General features: G+C 36.7%; 1 protein-coding gene and 1 long non-coding RNA gene across 12 annotated transcripts in view; one reads left to right on the plus strand and one right to left on the minus strand.

Annotated features, from left to right (window-relative positions):
- Positions 1–8,637: 8,637 nt before the first annotated feature.
- On the minus strand, positions 8,638–11,690 carry LOC122158078. 2 transcript variants are annotated; one of them, XR_006168118.1, is made up of 3 exons: positions 11,363–11,690; positions 9,849–9,994; positions 8,638–9,445 (listed from the first exon to the last, which is right to left on the minus strand). It is a non-coding gene; the product is annotated as an uncharacterized LOC122158078 (long non-coding RNA). The 2 variants fall into 2 exon arrangements; XR_006168119.1 differs by having other exon boundaries at positions 8,638–9,448.
- Positions 11,691–11,943: 253 nt separating this feature from the next.
- Positions 11,944–18,490, plus strand: part of DPH6 (diphthamine biosynthesis 6) — a 177,631-nt gene continuing 171,084 nt past the window's right edge. For 3 of the 10 annotated variants that reach the window (XM_042813691.1, XM_042813696.1, XM_042813701.1), the window contains exons 1-5: positions 11,944–12,070; positions 12,910–13,009; positions 13,826–13,941; positions 15,862–15,956; positions 18,206–18,399. In XM_042813691.1, the coding sequence (XP_042669625.1) occupies positions 12,048–12,070; positions 12,910–13,009; positions 13,826–13,941; positions 15,862–15,956; positions 18,206–18,399 (528 nt within the window). In that variant the 5' untranslated portion in view covers positions 11,944–12,047. Of the gene's footprint in view, positions 12,071–12,165; positions 12,214–12,244; positions 12,387–12,909; positions 13,010–13,825; positions 13,942–14,543; positions 14,923–15,861; positions 15,957–18,205; positions 18,400–18,490 lie in introns of those variants that run through there. The other 7 variants (XM_042813693.1, XM_042813695.1, XM_042813699.1 and 4 more) reach the window with 7 other exon arrangements.

The raw sequence follows: 18,490 nt of genomic DNA on the forward strand, positions 1-18,490 counted from the left end.
CCTGGTTCAGTTACTTATGTTCAGTGAAAACATATGCTAAGGAGATACTTTTACAGTTGTATTTTTAATTAACCATTTCATAAATATTTAAAAAAATAGAAGTTAAGTATGGCTTTTATCTAGAATTTATCCTCCATATTCTTTAAACTTCATCCTTACTTTTTTTGTTTGTTTGATGCATTTGTTTCTGAAGGTCTCTAAAATAATAAGTTTTTTTAATATATTTGACATTGCCTCCTTACATTGCAATTTAGATTCACTTTTATATTTTTATAACTTCAAAAACAAAAAAACAAACACTGTAAAACCCAGTCTGTAAAGCAAAATGTGTTATATATCTTATATTCTTATAATATATAAAGATATGTAAAGTTAAAAAAAAAAGTGAGGGAAAATAACTGATGTGAACTTGGGCACAGTGGACCATGCTGTCATAAGTATTCAGCTGTCAAAAATGCAGATGGCATAAAAGCACAGCAACAGATCAGTTATCAGAGTTCTGTTTAATAGAAGCTATTGTGTGGATTTTTATAATTGATTAGGTGCCTAAAAATGTGGGTGGGTGGCCAATAATTGCTTCAATGATGCATAAATATTTCTTGAAAATTTTGTTTATCTGAATAGCTGAGTACTTAATACCTTGAGAGCCATAGTATGTTCCTGAAAATAATTGTTCTCGCACGTAAATAACGGTTCAAAAGGAAACAGCAAGGTGTCTGAGAAGGGAGAAGTTCCCTGAGATCTTTAGTGTCCAAAAGAAAACAAAAAGCTAAATAGAAGGCTCAGAGCACAATGAAAACAAATGAGCAATTTAAGGCCATTCAGTAAAGAGTTTTTATATTGAAGTTTCTGTGCTACAATCACTTTACTAACTAAATGACACTACTAATGGCATTCCAAACAAGCATTAAGAGGGGAAACAATCTATCTGGCCAATCCCGCAAGTGAAACATGGAGCAGCTCTTGTGTCTTCCTTCCTGAGGACTTCCAAAAGCCAGAGGAGAATCTTGAAACTTACAGCTACCAGGATTGCTTCCTCATTCTGCCCATTCTATTTTTGCCCCATTTGTCTGTAAGAATAGTGTCATTTTGGTATGAATACAAAGACCTTTAGAGATGGATAGAGTCAGTGTTCATAATAAACTCATCTCTTATTGCTAGGCAACACTGAGCAATGTGAATTTGTCACTTCTGTTTGGTGCAACTTTCAATTTCACCTCCAACTGTAACAATATAGCCTGCTATGTTTTAGATGCCACTGTGGTTGGATGCCATCCCAGGAAAGATGTGAACTACTACTGACAGGGAGTGAATGACTGGCAATGGGCATAAGCAGTTTTCTGATTCTTATGCTTTGACATATAATTAATTGTTAGACTTACTCTTCTCTGAAACTCATACTTCATGATTCCCACTTGCTGACTGCCTGTTAGAAAGGCAAATGTTATACACAAATTCTCAAACAGGTGAAGTTTTGCCTGTTCACCTCTTTTCATGTAGTACTTCCTCTGTTCATATTTTTCTTGATAATTTGCCTTTTTGAAGGATGATTATACAATTAAGATTTTAAGCACCCTCAACCAAGTGAATATCATTATTTCTAAGGCAGATATAATTATTTGCTTAAATAAATATGTTACTTGTGCTAAGAAATTAAGGTTCAGATTATAATAAATGCTGAACGGCCTTACACACTGATGAGAAGAACACTTAGCGTCCATGACCATATTTCTGGAGTTGCTCAGGAGCTCAGATTACTGCCTAATTAATACTGTAGTCACAGGTGTTTTAATAAGAAATGAACCCCCTCTCATTCATGATAAATACGTTTAATTGTGTTATATCCTATCTAATTTTTTTCTTCTTTTTTTAAGAATTGGAAAAGTGATAATCTCACTTTGAAATTTTGTGTATGATTGTGTAATCTTGGTTATGTCTCTATAACATTTGAAGAATGTTAGATCTATTTGGGGCTAGAAAAGGGAAAAATAAGAAATTGGACAAAATATGTACTTTAGATAAAATAAACATCTTTTAAAAAATCATCATTCTCAGCAGTCATTTCTTTAAACTTTTAGAAATATTTCATGGTGACACTAACTACAGAAATATGTCAAACAAGTGAGAATCTTAATAACATTTTAGTCTTTGCATATTTTCTCTAACTCACTGGAAACAAAAGGAGTTTCTGTAACTGTATGAATGAACCGTGGCATGCGCGTGTTCTTTTAAGAAAGGCCAAGGGTGCCGTTCTATTTTCTTAGCTCTGCTTTCATATTTATGTGTCTCATTTCCAGCTCATTGCTGATGCCTTAGTTGCACTATCCATCAACACTTTTATCCTCCTTGTTCCTCAAAAAGAACATAAAATCCTTTTTTATGTGGTGGTAATATTATTGCAAATAAAAGCAAATACCAAAATCTTTATTAGTCTGCCAAAATAATAAACTATTTAATAAAAGCATGCTGTAAAAATAAGGTCATTTGCATCACTCAAGTTTCTTGCAGGATATACAGAGAATTATTGGTCAAAAAGTACAAACTGACAGCAATTATTTCTGTTGTTGATCTAATGCTGCCTGAAAATGGGTTAAAAAATGCAGTGATGTTTTGCTAGTTTGCTGTCTTTAAATGTTTGTTTTTAAAGCTGTTATATACAGAGGAGCCTGGGAGAATCAAATTTTTCAGAGCTCTTTTTTTTATCACTCTTCCATAACTGAAGAAGGTGAGACCATACAGAACCTTCTAGAAATCTTTGAGGCAATACTTACAGTAACCTTTTGACTCCCATATTGCCACAGCATCTATCATCCAAATACTTATCATTTTTATATTCCATATTAATTGTATTTGGTTAAGACTTCTATCAGCTATAGCTTTTCGGCTTTCTCTTTTGTCATTCATGAGGACAGATCAATTCAAAGATTTTATTTAAGAACTTGGTTAAATATTTAAAGTTAGTAAAAAGACACTTTTCAAAATCATGTATCTAATGTCTGATCCCTTTTCTTACTGAACTATAACCTGATCATTATTTTCCCATTGCAGTTTCTCTCCCCATCTGGCGGTTCTGCAGATATGTTACTGGTTGAGCATAGAGAAATCAGTTGCCGTGGTGAGATTTAAATATTTCCTGTGATGCCCCTGTATACTTACCCAGAAGAATGTGCAAACAAACATTAAAAACATTAAACAAACAAACATTAAAAACAAGCTAATCTTACAAAAGTTATCCATCAGACATAAAGTATTTACCATTTGCCACAGTGTAAATGTTATGGATTGATATTCAGAACTGAGTTAAAAGATTTCAGAATAGATAGTTTTGTCTATAATTATTACACTGATATTTTGTAACTATAAATCTCAAAAGACTCTGCAAACTATAACTATGCCTACTTTACAGATAGAGAATCTGAAATTAAAAAAACCAGCTGAAATAGCATAAATAATCACACAAATTGTTTACCAGAGAATCAAATTTTAACATTCATATCACTGGTGGTGTCCAGTATTTTGAGGTATTACTGCCTCTGCTTCTTAAGTACAGTAAGAGTTCTTCTCTTAGGTATATAAAGGATGAGACCTATATAAAGTTTAAGTATTTTTAAAAATATGTTATATATATTGAAATGAGTACTTCACGGAGCCCTGTTAGTGTATTCAGTCATGCTCTAAACCATAAAACAGCCAGCAGTCATTCTCCACACTTCATAGACTGCAGCCTGTTGAAACCTGAATTATCTCTTATATGAAATAATGTTTAGGATGTCATGTGATATATGCAGGGTAAACACATATATGTTAGGAGTGATGCCTTTTCTTATAATGAAGTTGAGGAAATTTGGTATTTACATACAGTAATAGATTCAGAACTGTAAATTTCTGTCCTGCAAACATTTGAGCTGAGTTACACACTCCATCACCCACCTGTTTTCAAAATTAGCTAAATCAGTAGTTTCCAAAGTTGACTTGTCTGGATAGTAGACACAGCCACAGCAGATGCTAGAATAGCAGCTCCCAGCTATATGTAGGACTGTGCACTTCAGCATGAAGAGCTGTTCTGTTCCCATGACAATTGAAATGCAGAATGTGCATAACAGTTTCAGAATACCCCATCACTAATCAGCAGTATGGTTTAAATTAAAAGCACTTGCACTGTATGTGCTTGGTATTTATTGGGACTGCTATGCTCTGTATACATCATTAAGAGAAACTGTACAGATGGGATTTTAAAAGACTTAGATAATTATATGAATGTTAATTAGAGCTTTGTCTAGTCAGGCTAAGATAGGAAATAAAGACATCATCAAAACACATTTTTCAAAATATTATATACTGTATTACCTGTAAAAATCAGCACATTCACAAAGGTCTGTTTAGGATTATTTTTGAATTGAGTGGTTTAGGTACAGGTGTTAAATAAATTGTCAGTAGCGAAACAAATCAGGAAAGATTCCTGTAGGTTATAATTTGTGACTGAAAACACTATAAATAATTGAAATTCCCTTCATTTTTCATCAAACAAACAAACAAAACAACAAAGAAACAGAAAATAGGCAACGGCAGCTTGCAAATAGAAATTAATGTCCACACAAGAAAAATCAGGGATAGCTGTCCCTCTGGCTTAACTACATAGGTGGCTAAAGCCAGAAAATGTGTGAAATGACCCCACAGTTGACAATCTACGTTTTCCAGCAAACCTTGGCAGATGGGTATTAAAACTTCTGCTCATCTCAGCTCTTACTCCTGAAGTTGTAAAAATTCTGTACGAGTACAATGCACTGTAAAACTGTATGTTTGTGAAAGTCACTGCTTACTCAAAGATCAGAGACCAAGTGTCCTGATTTTTGTTTTTGCCAAATTTCTTAGGCATTACAGAACCAATCAGACAACGAGGAGAGTTCTTTTTTGTTCGCATTCAGTTCTTATCAATAAGGTAATCAGGAAGTATTTCAGTTCAAAGCTTAAACAACATAAAAGCATACAGACAAAGAAGTGCTGGAAAGGAAGTAACATGCCCTTATACTTAGCATTTGCCCACTTGTCACTCTTAAATTCTCATCTGCTTTTCAAATGTAGTGTAATCTAATTTTTATGCATACTGTATGCTCACACAGACAATTTCCTCATTTCAGAGTATGTTGTTTGGTAAAGGCTTTTGTACTTTTCCTTAACCTGTTTCAGAAATAGCACTGTCACCATTTGTCTCAGTAATATACAGCATGATGGAAATTGACATTTTTCTATGCAGAAATAAAAAGAATATTGGTTTTATCAAAGACTGAATCCCCCCTTTCCCTCCAGTTAGATTTGAATTTGGTCACTTCAGGGCTTACTGTGTAGGATGATTTTAAGCAATGGTCCCAGTGGTTGCAGGCTCTATCACCTTATAATTGACCATGACAGGAATTATATGTCCAAAGCCAAGGGGTAGAGTGAATAGCATATGTCAGGGTCAATTACAAGGTGGAAGACCCTGCAACAAAAAAGACTGTACTGATTAGAGCATGTTGTTGGCATGGGAGCTGACACTTCAATGTTATTTCAAAGGACACTGTCAAATCCACCCTTCCTTGAGGTCTCAAAATCAGAGGCATATTATGTCAGTCATTTATGCTACAATGTAATAAAGTTCTGTTGGATGCTGGAAGTTACAACTGATTTGTTGCTTTCCTTGCAGTGATAAAATGTTTTAACTTTCAAAGTTAAGCTTGCTGTTTTCCTAATTAGGATATACTAGTGCTCCATACTTGTTAGACCAATTGTCCCAAGAAAACGCTTACTGTAAGACAAAAAACAGTTTGAATGCATCACAGTTAAAAACTGTTTTGATTTTTTAAGTTAACATTATTTGTTCTGGCACAATTGAACACAATAGGAACAGTGGAGTACAAAGAAAATAGTTATTTTTATTACTTAAAGCTATGTTATAAATATTTTATGACATGGGAAAATTTTTGTAGTAAAACAAATGAGCCAAAAAAAGCTGCTGTTTGCTTATTCTCCTGAAACTTCAGCAGTTTTAGCCTATTCAAACGTTCTTAATCAGTGATGAACTGCAGCACCATTTAATAAATGAGTAATCATCCCAAATTATCTATCAGCACAATAAGATGCTGCTGTTCAGTTTTAGATTTCATTACACAAGTTCAATTTCCTGATTCCTTTCTTTAAAGCTGTTTCTTTAAACTTTTGTGTCTTTTTTAAAAATAGACCAGTCATTTCTGCCTACACGTGATGATAGAGAAGATACTGGAGCTTAATTTCACTAACTTGACAGCTAATTACTCCCTGTTCTCAAGGGTTATTACTCTGACCACATTTTTGCAAGGTATTTTGTAGCTATCAAATATATGGCTAATTCTCAGTAAGTTAATGCCTGTGGTTACAGAGTCAAAGTTGTTGGATGACAGACTTGTTACAAGGATTGCTGAATCTAAACAATCTTCTCATCCTCTAGAACAGTTAATGAGAGATAATAGATTTTAGTACATAGAAATGCTGCAAAATTTCTATTTTCAGAGTCTTCACTGGCAATTAATGAAACTTCACTGGAAATACATCATCTTATATAACAGAAACTTTGCTTTGAAAATTGAACATGTAATTCTTCACCATATAAATTCATCTCTGATCTACATTTGTAACAATGTAACATTGGAAGAGCTCTCACACTTGTTTTGTATTTTAAAGTGTTATGCAAATTTTAAAATTGAAATGCTTATTTCTAAAAAATCCTCTTTCTTTTCTCCACAAGTGGGAAAATGAGGATTATTTAACCTGTAAATACTTTTCCACCGCAATAGAAATTAAAATAAATCAGAATACAAACTTCTACTGGCTTTTCGTAAAGGCAGAGGTAATCAGATATTTTTTCCCCATTGAAAGTACTAAAGCAGTTCATTTCAAGGAGAAAAAACAGTAAAATCCCACAGGTTAAAAAGAACAGGAAAAATAAAGGCAAATGGAGGATTTTGCCAGTCTCACTTGACAGTTTCCCTTGGTGGTAATTACTGTTAGTAGTTTAACTAATAAAATAAAAATTTTGAACACTGAAAACAGATCTACTCAAGGGGAAAAACTACTCAGCTTCTGATGAATACAAATTTTAACTTGTCTGGTTTCTTCTGGAAACTGAAACAGAATGGTCATTTTCATGAAGCAATACATCAAAAGGTTAATTTTTGTTTTGACTCACTATAGATTGGTAGATTGATTAATAAAAAGGTAGGAGTTTATCAAAAGCTTGAAAAAAGTGTCATCATATATGTACCTTTACTTATTAGTAAAGAATGTGAATAATACTGTCTTAAGCTAAATTCCCTCTCTGTTACAGTGGTTAATAAATACAGGTCTGCCACTCTGCTTGAAAGCTAAAGGATGAAGGAAAGTTGCTGAATTACATAGTTAAGAAAAATAGGTCAAATTATCCTGTGAAAGGACAATCTTTATCAAAATTAGGAACTATAGGATTAGCTGTATGTATTTTTGCTGTAGCGTTGATGTAGATAAAGCGCTTAACAGCAAGAAGTCAGTAGGTCTGATAAAAGTCAGTGTTCATGTGCAGTGCAGATGGTGAAGACCAGATCTGAGTGAATGGCTGGAGATAGATGTCTGAAGTCACTGCCTAAAAAGAAGTGAACAGTATGATATAGTGTTCAAACTAATCTCAGTAGGGTGCATAATCTCAGGCATAATACCTTAGTAGCACGATTATACAGAATGTAGCAATTCAGCAAAGTAATTTATATTTGCTGAACTTGAAACGAAGACAGAGTGATCCTGAGTCCTTAGATGAGGAGATACACATTTAATAGTACGTTAGTACAGCACATTCTTCCACTCTAGAATCTTTTTACCCCAAAAATAACTTCAGTGCATCTCACAGAAGAGTTGATAATATCCTGTTAACGGAAAAGTAAGTGGAAATTCAGGAAAGTTGTCATTGGCAGTGTATTGGAACTGCTGAATCACAGCCTGAACCACTAATTGAGCACCTGGGGAAAGGACTTGGTCAGCCCTGGGAGCACATGTGAAGGCAATTCACCTGTTTAACCGGAAGGGGTGGAACCTGGCTCCACCTCTTAGACCCCCATTTAATGGCTGACTGCCACTCTGGAAGGATCTCTGGTTGGAGATCCCTTGCTGATGGGGTCCTTTCTGCAAGTCTAGGTATTTGGAGATGGGTGAGCACATGCTTATGCTCCTGTGAAATACTATCCTATCTACACTGGTCACTTTGTTGTTACATTTTTGTGTTACCCTGCCACTGTGCTAGTCTTTCCAATTGTAACAGGCAAGAAGCTGAAGAATCTCCACAGAGAACTCCTTAGCCTCTCTTAGAAAGAGAGATGTATTCTCTTAAAATCTAAAATAATATTTCTGTAGTAACAACTTTAGGCATTAGCAGCAGTAATAATGCTGCCACTTGGTACAGGAGGGAAATCCTTCTGGCTGCAGGTGGGTCATAGGGGAGCACCTCTAATAAATATAAGATAAATAGCACAGATGGCTACTCCAGGGCTCTCACAGGGGCTTAGCTTGGCGAGTAGAGGAAGCAGTTTTTCAAAATCCTTATTTTAAAATGGAAATATTCTTCTAATGCTATGTCTTCTTTATATATAGAATTCTGTTACTGGTGATTATAATACAGAGCCTTTTAATTAAGAACTACAGCAGTTCACCTTTAACTGCCAGTCACTGGATAATTGGCCCTTTTCTAATAGGCACTGCAGCTCAGGTATGCTAAAGTGGCTGTTTCTCAGAATAACTTGCTGAAAGTAAGTTATTTTTGGAACTCATTTATAAGATAACTTAATTAACTATTCCAAGTCGTTAGGGATACTGCATTGCAATTTTTAATCCTCTGTCAGGTTCCTCCAATAATATTAATTCATTATTATTATTTTCAACTTTCTAGGCAGAAAATGGTGAGAGAGAATCATGGAGCCATCACTGTTTTTTCTGTACAAACTAGCCAGTACTTCTCCAAGAAGAAAGGAAGCTTTGGTGAATTTCTTGCTTCAGCTACTGCAACAGTATAATAGAATGTCTTGGGCAACCAGTCTGACAGATGATGCAAAGTCTTTCGTCCACTGCCATATGGCAAAACATTTTAAAAGCACCAGAGCTATTTCATCAGGTGGATGAGACTGAAAAGATTTACCTACTGAATATGTTTCAAGTTGTTTGAAACTAGCGCCCTCCTGGGTAAAATGTAATTTGTTTCACAGTTTCACTTTATTAATTTGCTATTGACATTTCTCACATGCTGAATAGGCTTTTTACTTGTGCAAATAATTAGTGATATCTTCACAAAAATTCCAGTCTTGAGAGCAAATGAAGTAGGCTTTAGTCCTGTAGTGTCATATGTAACTTCTAGTTCAAACAAGTCGGGAAATTTGTTTTTTGAAAGCTGTAAAATTGAGTGCAATGGAACCATCTGCTGAAAAAGAAACAGCATTGTGTCAGTTAGATAATAATGGACTTATGAGAAAGAGACTTCAGAATTATTCTGAATTAAGATCTTTCCAGAGCTGCTAAGTGATACTGAGGAGTCAATATCTTTACAAGTCTTCAAATTTGTTAGAAATTTACGTGATTAAAAGTATGGATTTTATAGCATCTGCATGTTCTAAAGTAGAAAAACGTATGTATTTTTTACATTTCATGTATTGTTTTTAAATACAGTGAATAAGCATCTTTTAGAAGTTCACAAATACTAGCTGAATTTTTCTTTTTTTAATAACAAAAAGAAAAATATTTTAACAGAAAAGACAAGAGGTAAGGTATGATAAAATATCCACCCACATTTTTTCCCAGTAAATCAAATACCTTTACTCTACCTTCTTTTACAGTTCCTCAGAAGTGCAGTGATCTTCTGACTGAATATTATACAATGTTGCTTGATTCAATTTTTTAATCTCTCCTATAATCTTGGAGTCCCCTGGATTTGCAGTTTTAATTCAGAACACGCCTCCATTTTACATTTCTGAGCACAAAAAACAAGCAAACAAACAAAAACCATTAACTTGGCTGCTGTCCTTTCATCAGAATTTCAGGTTTAAGTAACCTTGGTTCTGATCATTTAATGAGTTATAAAAAGCAAAAATGGCTTTCTAAGAAGTATGCATTTCCACCATCACAAAACTACAAGAAAATCAAACTGCCTTGTAATTCCCAAGTAAGTCCAATATTTTGTCTCACAACTGATGGCTTGCCATGCTCAAATCATGAGCTGAGGAAATATTTTTTAAAACACAGAATTTTTCATAATTATTCCTGTGTGGGAAAATCTATGTTGTTGTTACGACACCTGCACAACTACTTACTGATTTTTTATTTTTTTATTTTATTTATTTTTTTTTTTTGCATCTTTTTCAGGAATGTATTTAGTCAATTATTTTATTGCCTTTATATCTGCCTGAAATTAACTACTCTCATTTTACATGTTACAGGAACTTATTGCACAAATCATACAAATCAAGTACAGTCAAATCATCCAGGAAGAAAAAACAAAAACAAAATAAACTTCCCAGAAACAGCTATTGCAAACTGGTTCGTAGCTGTTTAAAAAAAATTCCTAAATACTGTATCTGTCTCACCAGGTATTACAGAACTTATTTTGGCACACCTAACACTATAATTTCACTAAAAATAAAGTGCTTTTTTAAAAGGAATTTTCTTATGTGTTTTCATTCATCTTTTTTTCTTCCTGGGAACTTCAAATACAACAAATGAGCAGGCAAATTTTTTCTCAGAGGCTTGCACTGGGCCCTAATGGTACAGGTTGTTATAAAGTGCATAATATCACATTACATAGGGCTGAGAAGATCTCATGTATAAAGCATACCCTTGTCATGAGCTCTTAAGAACAAAGCCTTTTATGTTAGCTGTGCTGTTATGCAACTCAGTTCACATGGAACCAGGTGTTAGAGCTCCTGGTTGGGGTGACGCACGGTCTGTATGGTGCTGGCTCACTGGGGATTAACTGAACCCTGCAGACCAGGGTCTGACTTCATGATACGTGTCTGATGATTTTCTGCAGCAACCTCCTAAGGGACAAGCAACAAACAGCTATACAGGGATCTCCAGCCCCATTCTAAGTGCACAAGCGTGGGCTGTGGTGGGCTCTCCCAGCACTACGCAACACCTAGCCATGGTACCACTAGCAATGCTAGGTGTAAGATGGTGTAAGACTTAGGATAGTTGCTATTTCACCAGGCTTTGTCTTTGACCTGGGAGAGAGAAAATTGAGTCTGTATTCAGAGGCTAGACTTTAATGCCGTATTGATTCAGCATGGAGACCTACAGTGGCGTACACTGTGTGCATAAGGGTCTGGTTATTAGCAAAACTGACCCACAGGGAGGATTACATTAGGTTTATGGCCGGCGGAAGCTGAGCTCAGCGCTGCAGGTGGACATTTCCCACGTGCGCCTGCAACAGGCAGTTCTTCTCCTCCTGCCCGCACAGATCCTCACGGCACCGCGGTGACAGGAAAGGGTCTCCCCATAACTCATAACGGTAGAGCACGCAGCTCTACCCGGCCCCGCCGTGAGTCGCCTCGGGGTGACGAACTCTGAAGTCCCGCACAATTTCCTTCCACCGCACCCGGTCCTCCCGCACCATAACGAAGCACAAGAGCTGGGTGGACCTAGCAGTTGCGTCCGCTGTGCACGGAACAAGCGGCCCGCCCGGGCCTACCGGCAGTAGGCCGCCCGCCCGCACGTAGGCGCCCCGCGCGCTGCCTTCCCCGGCGCCTCCCACTGCCGAGCTCCCCTTCGGGCCGGCCCTGGCAGCCGCGTCCCCAGAACTCTCTCCCGGACGCGTGAGAAGTCGTCCTCCCGGGCAAGGCCTGGCGGCGGCCCGGAACACCTCCCTCTCGCTCAGGCAATCGGCCGGGCTGCCCTGGGAGGAGGGCCTGCCGCGGGGACGCTGCCGGGCGGTAGCGGCGGCGTGCGTGGCCCGGGGTGGTGGAGAGCTTGGGCTGCGCACTCATCGCACGTCTCCTGTTCAGTGTTACCGCCCCGGGGCAGTGTGCAGCATGCGAGTAGTGGCTCTGATCAGGTAACGGCCAGCGAGATGCTGGCGGCAGAGCAAGGCGCTGCGGGGGAGAGACTGCGGGGCGTGGTGCCACCAGCGCCGCCCGAGCGTTCCCCCGAGCCGCCCCGCGCCCCTGCCCGGCGGATGGGAGGGTCCGGCAGGGCAGGGTGAGCAGAGCCTTTCCCCCCCGCCCCCCCCCCCCAACCACGTGCTGGCCAAGGCTGCCGCGCTGCTAATGCCGTGCTGTCGGGAACTGCGAACATTACCGGTCTGTAAAAGAAAAGAAAAGAAAAATATAGTTCAAGACCCTTCCGCTGATTGCTGCCCGCCCCTTATCTCGGTCAGCTCCTGTTTCGTGAGTGGGGCCTTTGCCAAGACCATGCAGTTAGGGCAGTTCTGCTCACTTTTAGTTCAATTTTCAAGGTTATTTTTTGTTTCCCGTCCAAATACTTTATGATCTCTCACGGTAGACTTCCTAGCGTGCCTTCCAAGGGGCATTTCGTTTTGCTCGTTTAAAAAAAAGACGGGAGTTCCCCCTTAAAGTAGCTATGGTTTGGCTCAGCCCTATCTGTGAGGTGTTTTATTTGCTTCTCATGTCGTCCTGCTGCTTTTGTCCGTTTCCATGGTTGTTGTACTGTAAATAATATATATATATATATTTTTTTGTAGTTTCAAAAAGAGATGAGTGTTATTTTGCTTTTCTAGCAGTCTAATTGTTTTCTTGAAAAATAACAATTGGAAGACAGCAAGCTATGGAACCTATACGTGGGAACTGCTTATATAGGATGCAAGCAGTGTGTTTTTATTTTTGGGTGCATTAACTTTACCAAAGTTCTAATATTTAATGTGTTGAATTCTCTCAGGCAATGTCTGATGTCAGACCCCTCTGAAGTTGTTATTTGGCCACAACAATTACAAATCATTGAAATACTACCCAAAGAGGAAAAAATGGAACACCAAATGGTATCTGTGCTTCTCAAGATCTGCTTAAATAATGACAGGGAGAATCAACTTCAGTGATTTTTCATGTTTTAGAGATAAGTTTCTGTCTCCCAGGTTTATTTATTTTGGTATTCTCTAAAGAGAGGAATGTGTTAAATGGCAGGATGAAATAAAATCCTAAAACAGGTTTGTAACACAATTGCTATTTTTATGGGCAATTTACAAGGATGTATTTAGTTTCAGTAATAGTTTTAAGAAGAATTTTAAAGAGACATCAAAGTGTCTAAAATCTTTGTAACAGAGCTAGCCTCAAAGATCAGAGGGAGAAAAAGTATTTGAAAAGTGCTTCTTACTTTTGAAAAGGTCAGGATTATGTATAGAACTACTTTAGCCTGTTTCTTTTTGTTCTAAAATGTTGGCCACACTTAAAGTTGATAGTCTTGCACTAAGGTGATATTTATGGGCTAAGCCCTGTATTGTGTTTTGTGCTAAATCATAGACATTTTAAAGCCAGTCTTCTAACTGAAGTATGATATTTTTTTTTCAATTCTTTAATTCTTGCGGAATTTTCTTAGTGTAAATGGTTACATTTGTTGATAGAAGGATTTTTTTTTTTTCCTAGAAGTCTTTTATGGATCTGTGCCTTTATGATTTACCTTATTTTTTCTTCTGGTATTTTGTTAGTTTATAGTCCTACCTGTTAATGGACCTGGAGCACTGTTAAACCTAAGCCTGGGTGTGGCCAGCATCATTCAGTGTCCTTCAAAAACTTATGCTTTAATCTCTCTTGGATTTTTTTATTTTTTTATTTTTATTTTTTTTTTTTCCTGTCACAAGCTGGGCTGGAACTGTGCTGAGTCCACCTTCCTCTTCCAGTATTGGCTTCCAGTATTGGCCTCATTGGACCTAGCTGTCTTGTGTTTTACTGCTAGACTAGAAGGCCTTTTATGTAGGTAACATTTCCTTCTGCTTCTTTGGCATAGTTATTTTTTAGGGCCATGATAACCATAATACAGAAAATAAATAGGAGTATAATACCATGTGATACAGCAAGCACTCTACAAATCTTCAATAAATGTGGGAAATCTGAATGTAGCCTCATCTTAAAATGATAACATTTAATACAATTCATGTTAATGAAATATTAAAATGAATTGTATTAAAAGATTAATAAATTTATTCTGGCGTCCTTCTTAATTTTAATTAGAAATGTTAATATTGAAACTCTGTGAATGGCAAAGGCAAAAATATCGACTGTCATTACTTGGCTTAAGTTGTATTTTGGAGTAGAAATCAGTGCCAGTAGTAGGCTTTTACTTTTTAGAATGGAATCATTCAGAAATAAAAGAGCCTTTGTCTTATTATGAGACGGTTTAGCCTGAAATTTCACTTTATGAAGTGAATGCTAACTACATTTTCAAGCTATCAAGCACAGTATTCAGAATTAATGAATACATCTTTTAATGTTCTTTTATCCATATATAGATCAGAAGAATGTTGTAGGAATGGTTGAGAATAATGTTAGGTACAGATGGACCCTAAAATTAGAAATCTGTTTATCATATTTATAACACTGAAACATAAGCACCTGCTTTATGACAGTCTGTAAAGTACAAAAGGATTCCATATTGTTTATACAACTTCTTCTTGAGGTTTGAGTTACACAGAAAGTTAGGGTCAGCATGCAGATTTTTACCATGGATAGAAGCCTAAATTGAGGGGAATAGCTGTATGATTGTATTACTGTAATACATTTCAAGCTCTTGCATGACAGAGAGATAAAAGCGGGAGCTTCCTGTTAGAGATGCTGAAGGATTTTGCTCCTAACAGCGGGGAAATGGTGGTGGCCAGTTGCAGCAAGGAATGCTTCAAATTGCTGTCTGCTCTTCTGTTCTGGTCCCAGGGACCACGAGGCAGGAAGCAGTTTCACAGAGGTATTGTGACTCCTGTCCTGGGCTGGTGTTTGCAGTTGTAGTTTGAAGGGTGTAAATCTGAGCATGGGATGTTGAAGTCTTTGTATCTGCACCAGTTTTAGTTTTGTTGTTAGATTGTAGTGCTTCTTTTGACAGGGATTAAAATCCATGTGAGAAAGCAGGGTTCTTTTCTCACTGGTAGTGAAAAAAGTTTCATTAGGTTTTAAGTCAAAACTAATCATGTTCCATGTTTTTGCAGTACCGTCTCTTGGCCTCAGAGGGGAATGTTTTTCCACTTGTTATTCCAGCTTTTATTTAACCAGCTGTAATTTTTGTTATCTGCAATTATCTGTAGTAAAAAGTGGCATGTTTCATGCAGAGCAAACTGCACCTACTGCCTGCAACAATTAGAACTTCTGACAATGGGAAGTACATTTAAAGTATTGAAACTTTGGACAACATATCCCATTAAGCATGAAAGTTATTGCCGTAGTTTTCATCTAAAAGGACAGCTAAATCTGGTTGTTCTCTGGAGTTTTGCTGTATCTCTGGAGTTGTATCTCTGGATACTGGGAGTTTTGTTTGTTTGTTTCCATGTTACTTAATAATGGGTACAGAATAATTGATCCCTGGAGTAAAAGATGGTTCTTGTTCTGAAGGGATTCCAGTTGAAACGGCTGTTCTTCATGTAAGCTCTCTGATGAGAAACGAGATAAAAGATTAGAACTGGATACCTGTTTTTTTGGCTACTGTGTATAAATAGGAAACATTGTTTCAGCTTTGCTATGGCAAAATCATCCTTCAGTTCCTACTAACATTTTGCAACCTCCTCTTATTCAAATACTTAGTAACCTGCTCTGATAATGTTGAGAGCGAGACAGGAGGGCTAAAGTAGTCCCGGAGAGAGCTAGAGTTTTTTGCAGTATTTTCACTTAATTGCCACTATTTTCTGTTTTACAGTGGTGGGAAGGACAGCTGTTATAATATGATGCAGTGTGTTGCTGCTGGGCATCAGATTGTTGCTCTAGCCAACTTAAGACCTGCTGAAACCACAGGTATGTAGAAATACCACATAGGAGTTTTTTGCTTGTTTGTGTTAATTAGAAATGGTAGACTGACAGCTTTGCCTTCAATATTTACATATTGAAGGGCAATCTAGAAATCTCAGGTAGAAGGAAGAAAATGACATGGATACCTATTCAATTTAATTTATTTTTCCTTGAAGAGAGAGAAAAAAAACCAACAAAAAACACAAGGTGAAGGTTGGTAAAAGAAAGCCTTAAACAATTTAGAAAAAAAAGCACAAATATTTCCGGTGGTATGGGAAGAGGTTGTGTGAGTTAAGTAGCACAAACAGTAAAAGATGTAAGAGGAAATGATCAAACAAAATGAATACTGTATTTCTAGAAATGCGTTAAACTAGCATAAACCATTTTGCCAAAGTAAGCAGTTTTGAAGTTGCTTGTTTGTTTTTAACTTAATGTACCTTTCTCCATTATTCTAGCCCAACATTTGTAGAACTGATCTGAATTGCAGTTTATCTTGATATGCTTCTTTCTTTCTTTTAGCTTTGTCCAGTTTTCTGATCAGTTCCTCGCAGGCTAGGCCTAGACTTATTCCTACAGAAGATAATGGGAGAATCTCAGGTAGTCTGAGTCAGGAGTGAGCTGAGCAGGGGAGTATCTGCTACTTCTGTGTTTGTCTAGAGCATAAAATGATGTTTGTTGTTATCCAGCTGGCAGGAGAGTATATTAAATATGTTAAAGTATAATGTCTATCAACAATTAACCTGGTAACTACATTTCAGGAAGCTATCCAGAGAAAGTGAGAGAAAATGGGAGCTGACATCACAGATAAATCATGGACAGACCTAGCAAATGCTTGGGAGTACAGGAACAATTTATTTTCTTCATAGCTAGCACACGATCATCTATAATCTTATTGAAATAAGTTGTCTTTAAACTAATTTATCCCCATAAGAAATGTAGAATATTGTCATTAAAATCATAAAATGGTGTCTTTAAGTGTGTAGTTGGATATTTTGTGGAAAGTTAATTGAGGTGCTTCAGGCAATGGCAGATTCTATGCCATTCATTTTATTTTATCTGCACCAGTGCTGCCTGGAGAGTCTCAATTAATAAGAAAAACTATGTATTCTGAACTGAATATCAGTTTAAAGACCTTGTCATGTTTTATTTATGTTGGAAAATACTGACTTCTCTTTTAAATCATCTATTTTGGTTTAGGTTGGTTAGTTGTGATTATGTGTTTGGACTTGCCCATTCTGGGCAAGTACATATCTTTGTGACTGTTGTATGGCATCAAATGTGACATGATTTAATTGTTACATCACAAATTAATTACCTTGATCAGTATTACAGACTGTTCTCAAGATGTGCTAGATGTACTGCAGAGCTGCTTTGAGTGTTTATGTGTAAATTAAGAGAAGTTCCAGTGTGATAGATTAGCATTAAAATAGTGAACTCAGATAGCTTTTAACAAATGAGATTGAAATTTCAGCAATATTTTCAACTTATTTGAGCAATTATTTGAATGATTTTATGTAGAAACAGTTTGAGATGTATTTGTAATCTATGATTGCTGCATTTTAGCTGCTTTTTTTCTTCATTTGTTAGCTACAAACTGCTTGTAAGAAATTTCAGTTACCTTTTTTTTCTCCTGATTAAGGAAATAGCAGCAAAGATTTGATCACATTCTAAGTGATTATTAAAATGACTGAAGGTAGAAAGGACTTGGTACTGTAAGATGTTTTCTCTTTTTGAATGTTAATGTCAAAACACTGTAGCAATCTACTTTTATTCCACATTGGTTCAGATAATCTGCTCTTGTCTCTCAATGGCCATGGAAATAATATAAACGCTGAAAGTTTTGAAAATTGTGACAAGTCATTGCTTATTTACAGTGTTGTAATGCATTCCAAATTTCTTGCACTGAATATGCTGAAATACACCTGGGTTTGTGCCTCTGAGCACAAACTCCTATTTGAATTACCCTATGAATAAGAGAAGAATTGGACCAGTCTTGGATACTTGGATGAAGCAGGGAAGAATACTGAAGGAGAAGCAGACTCCACAGTTTTCAAATAGGCAGCATATTCTTGACGTATGTCTGGGTGGAGAAAACCATTTTTTTTCCCCCATGTTTGTAGAGTTAATGTCTCTAAACATCTGTTTGTGCACGAAACAATATTAACATTTGGATTTTTTCAGTGTTTTGAAGTATTATGATTATCTTTAACTGTTGAAATTATATAGCTAATGAGATTATTTCTTAACTGTGACAGGGCAGAGTGATGAATTGGACAGCTATATGTATCAGACAGTAGGACACCATGCCATTGATCTATATGCTGATGCAATGGATTTGCCACTCTATCGTTGCTTCATAAAGGGTACCAGCATAAATACTGGAAGAGTGTATACAACGTGTCAGGAAGATGAGGTTGAAGACCTTTACCACCTCTTGAAACTTGTTAAGGTATGATGAATGAAAAGAATGAAATACTTGAGGACAATTGTATTGCTTCTGTATGCTTTGATTGTTTAAAAAATTTGACTCATTTATGAAT

The sequence above is a fragment of the Centrocercus urophasianus genome, unplaced genomic scaffold (genome assembly GCF_019232065.1).
Source record: "Centrocercus urophasianus isolate 14NV4802_14NV808 unplaced genomic scaffold, USGS_Curo_1.0 seq_14, whole genome shotgun sequence".
In the NCBI taxonomy this organism is placed as follows: Eukaryota; Metazoa; Chordata; class Aves; order Galliformes; family Phasianidae; genus Centrocercus; species Centrocercus urophasianus.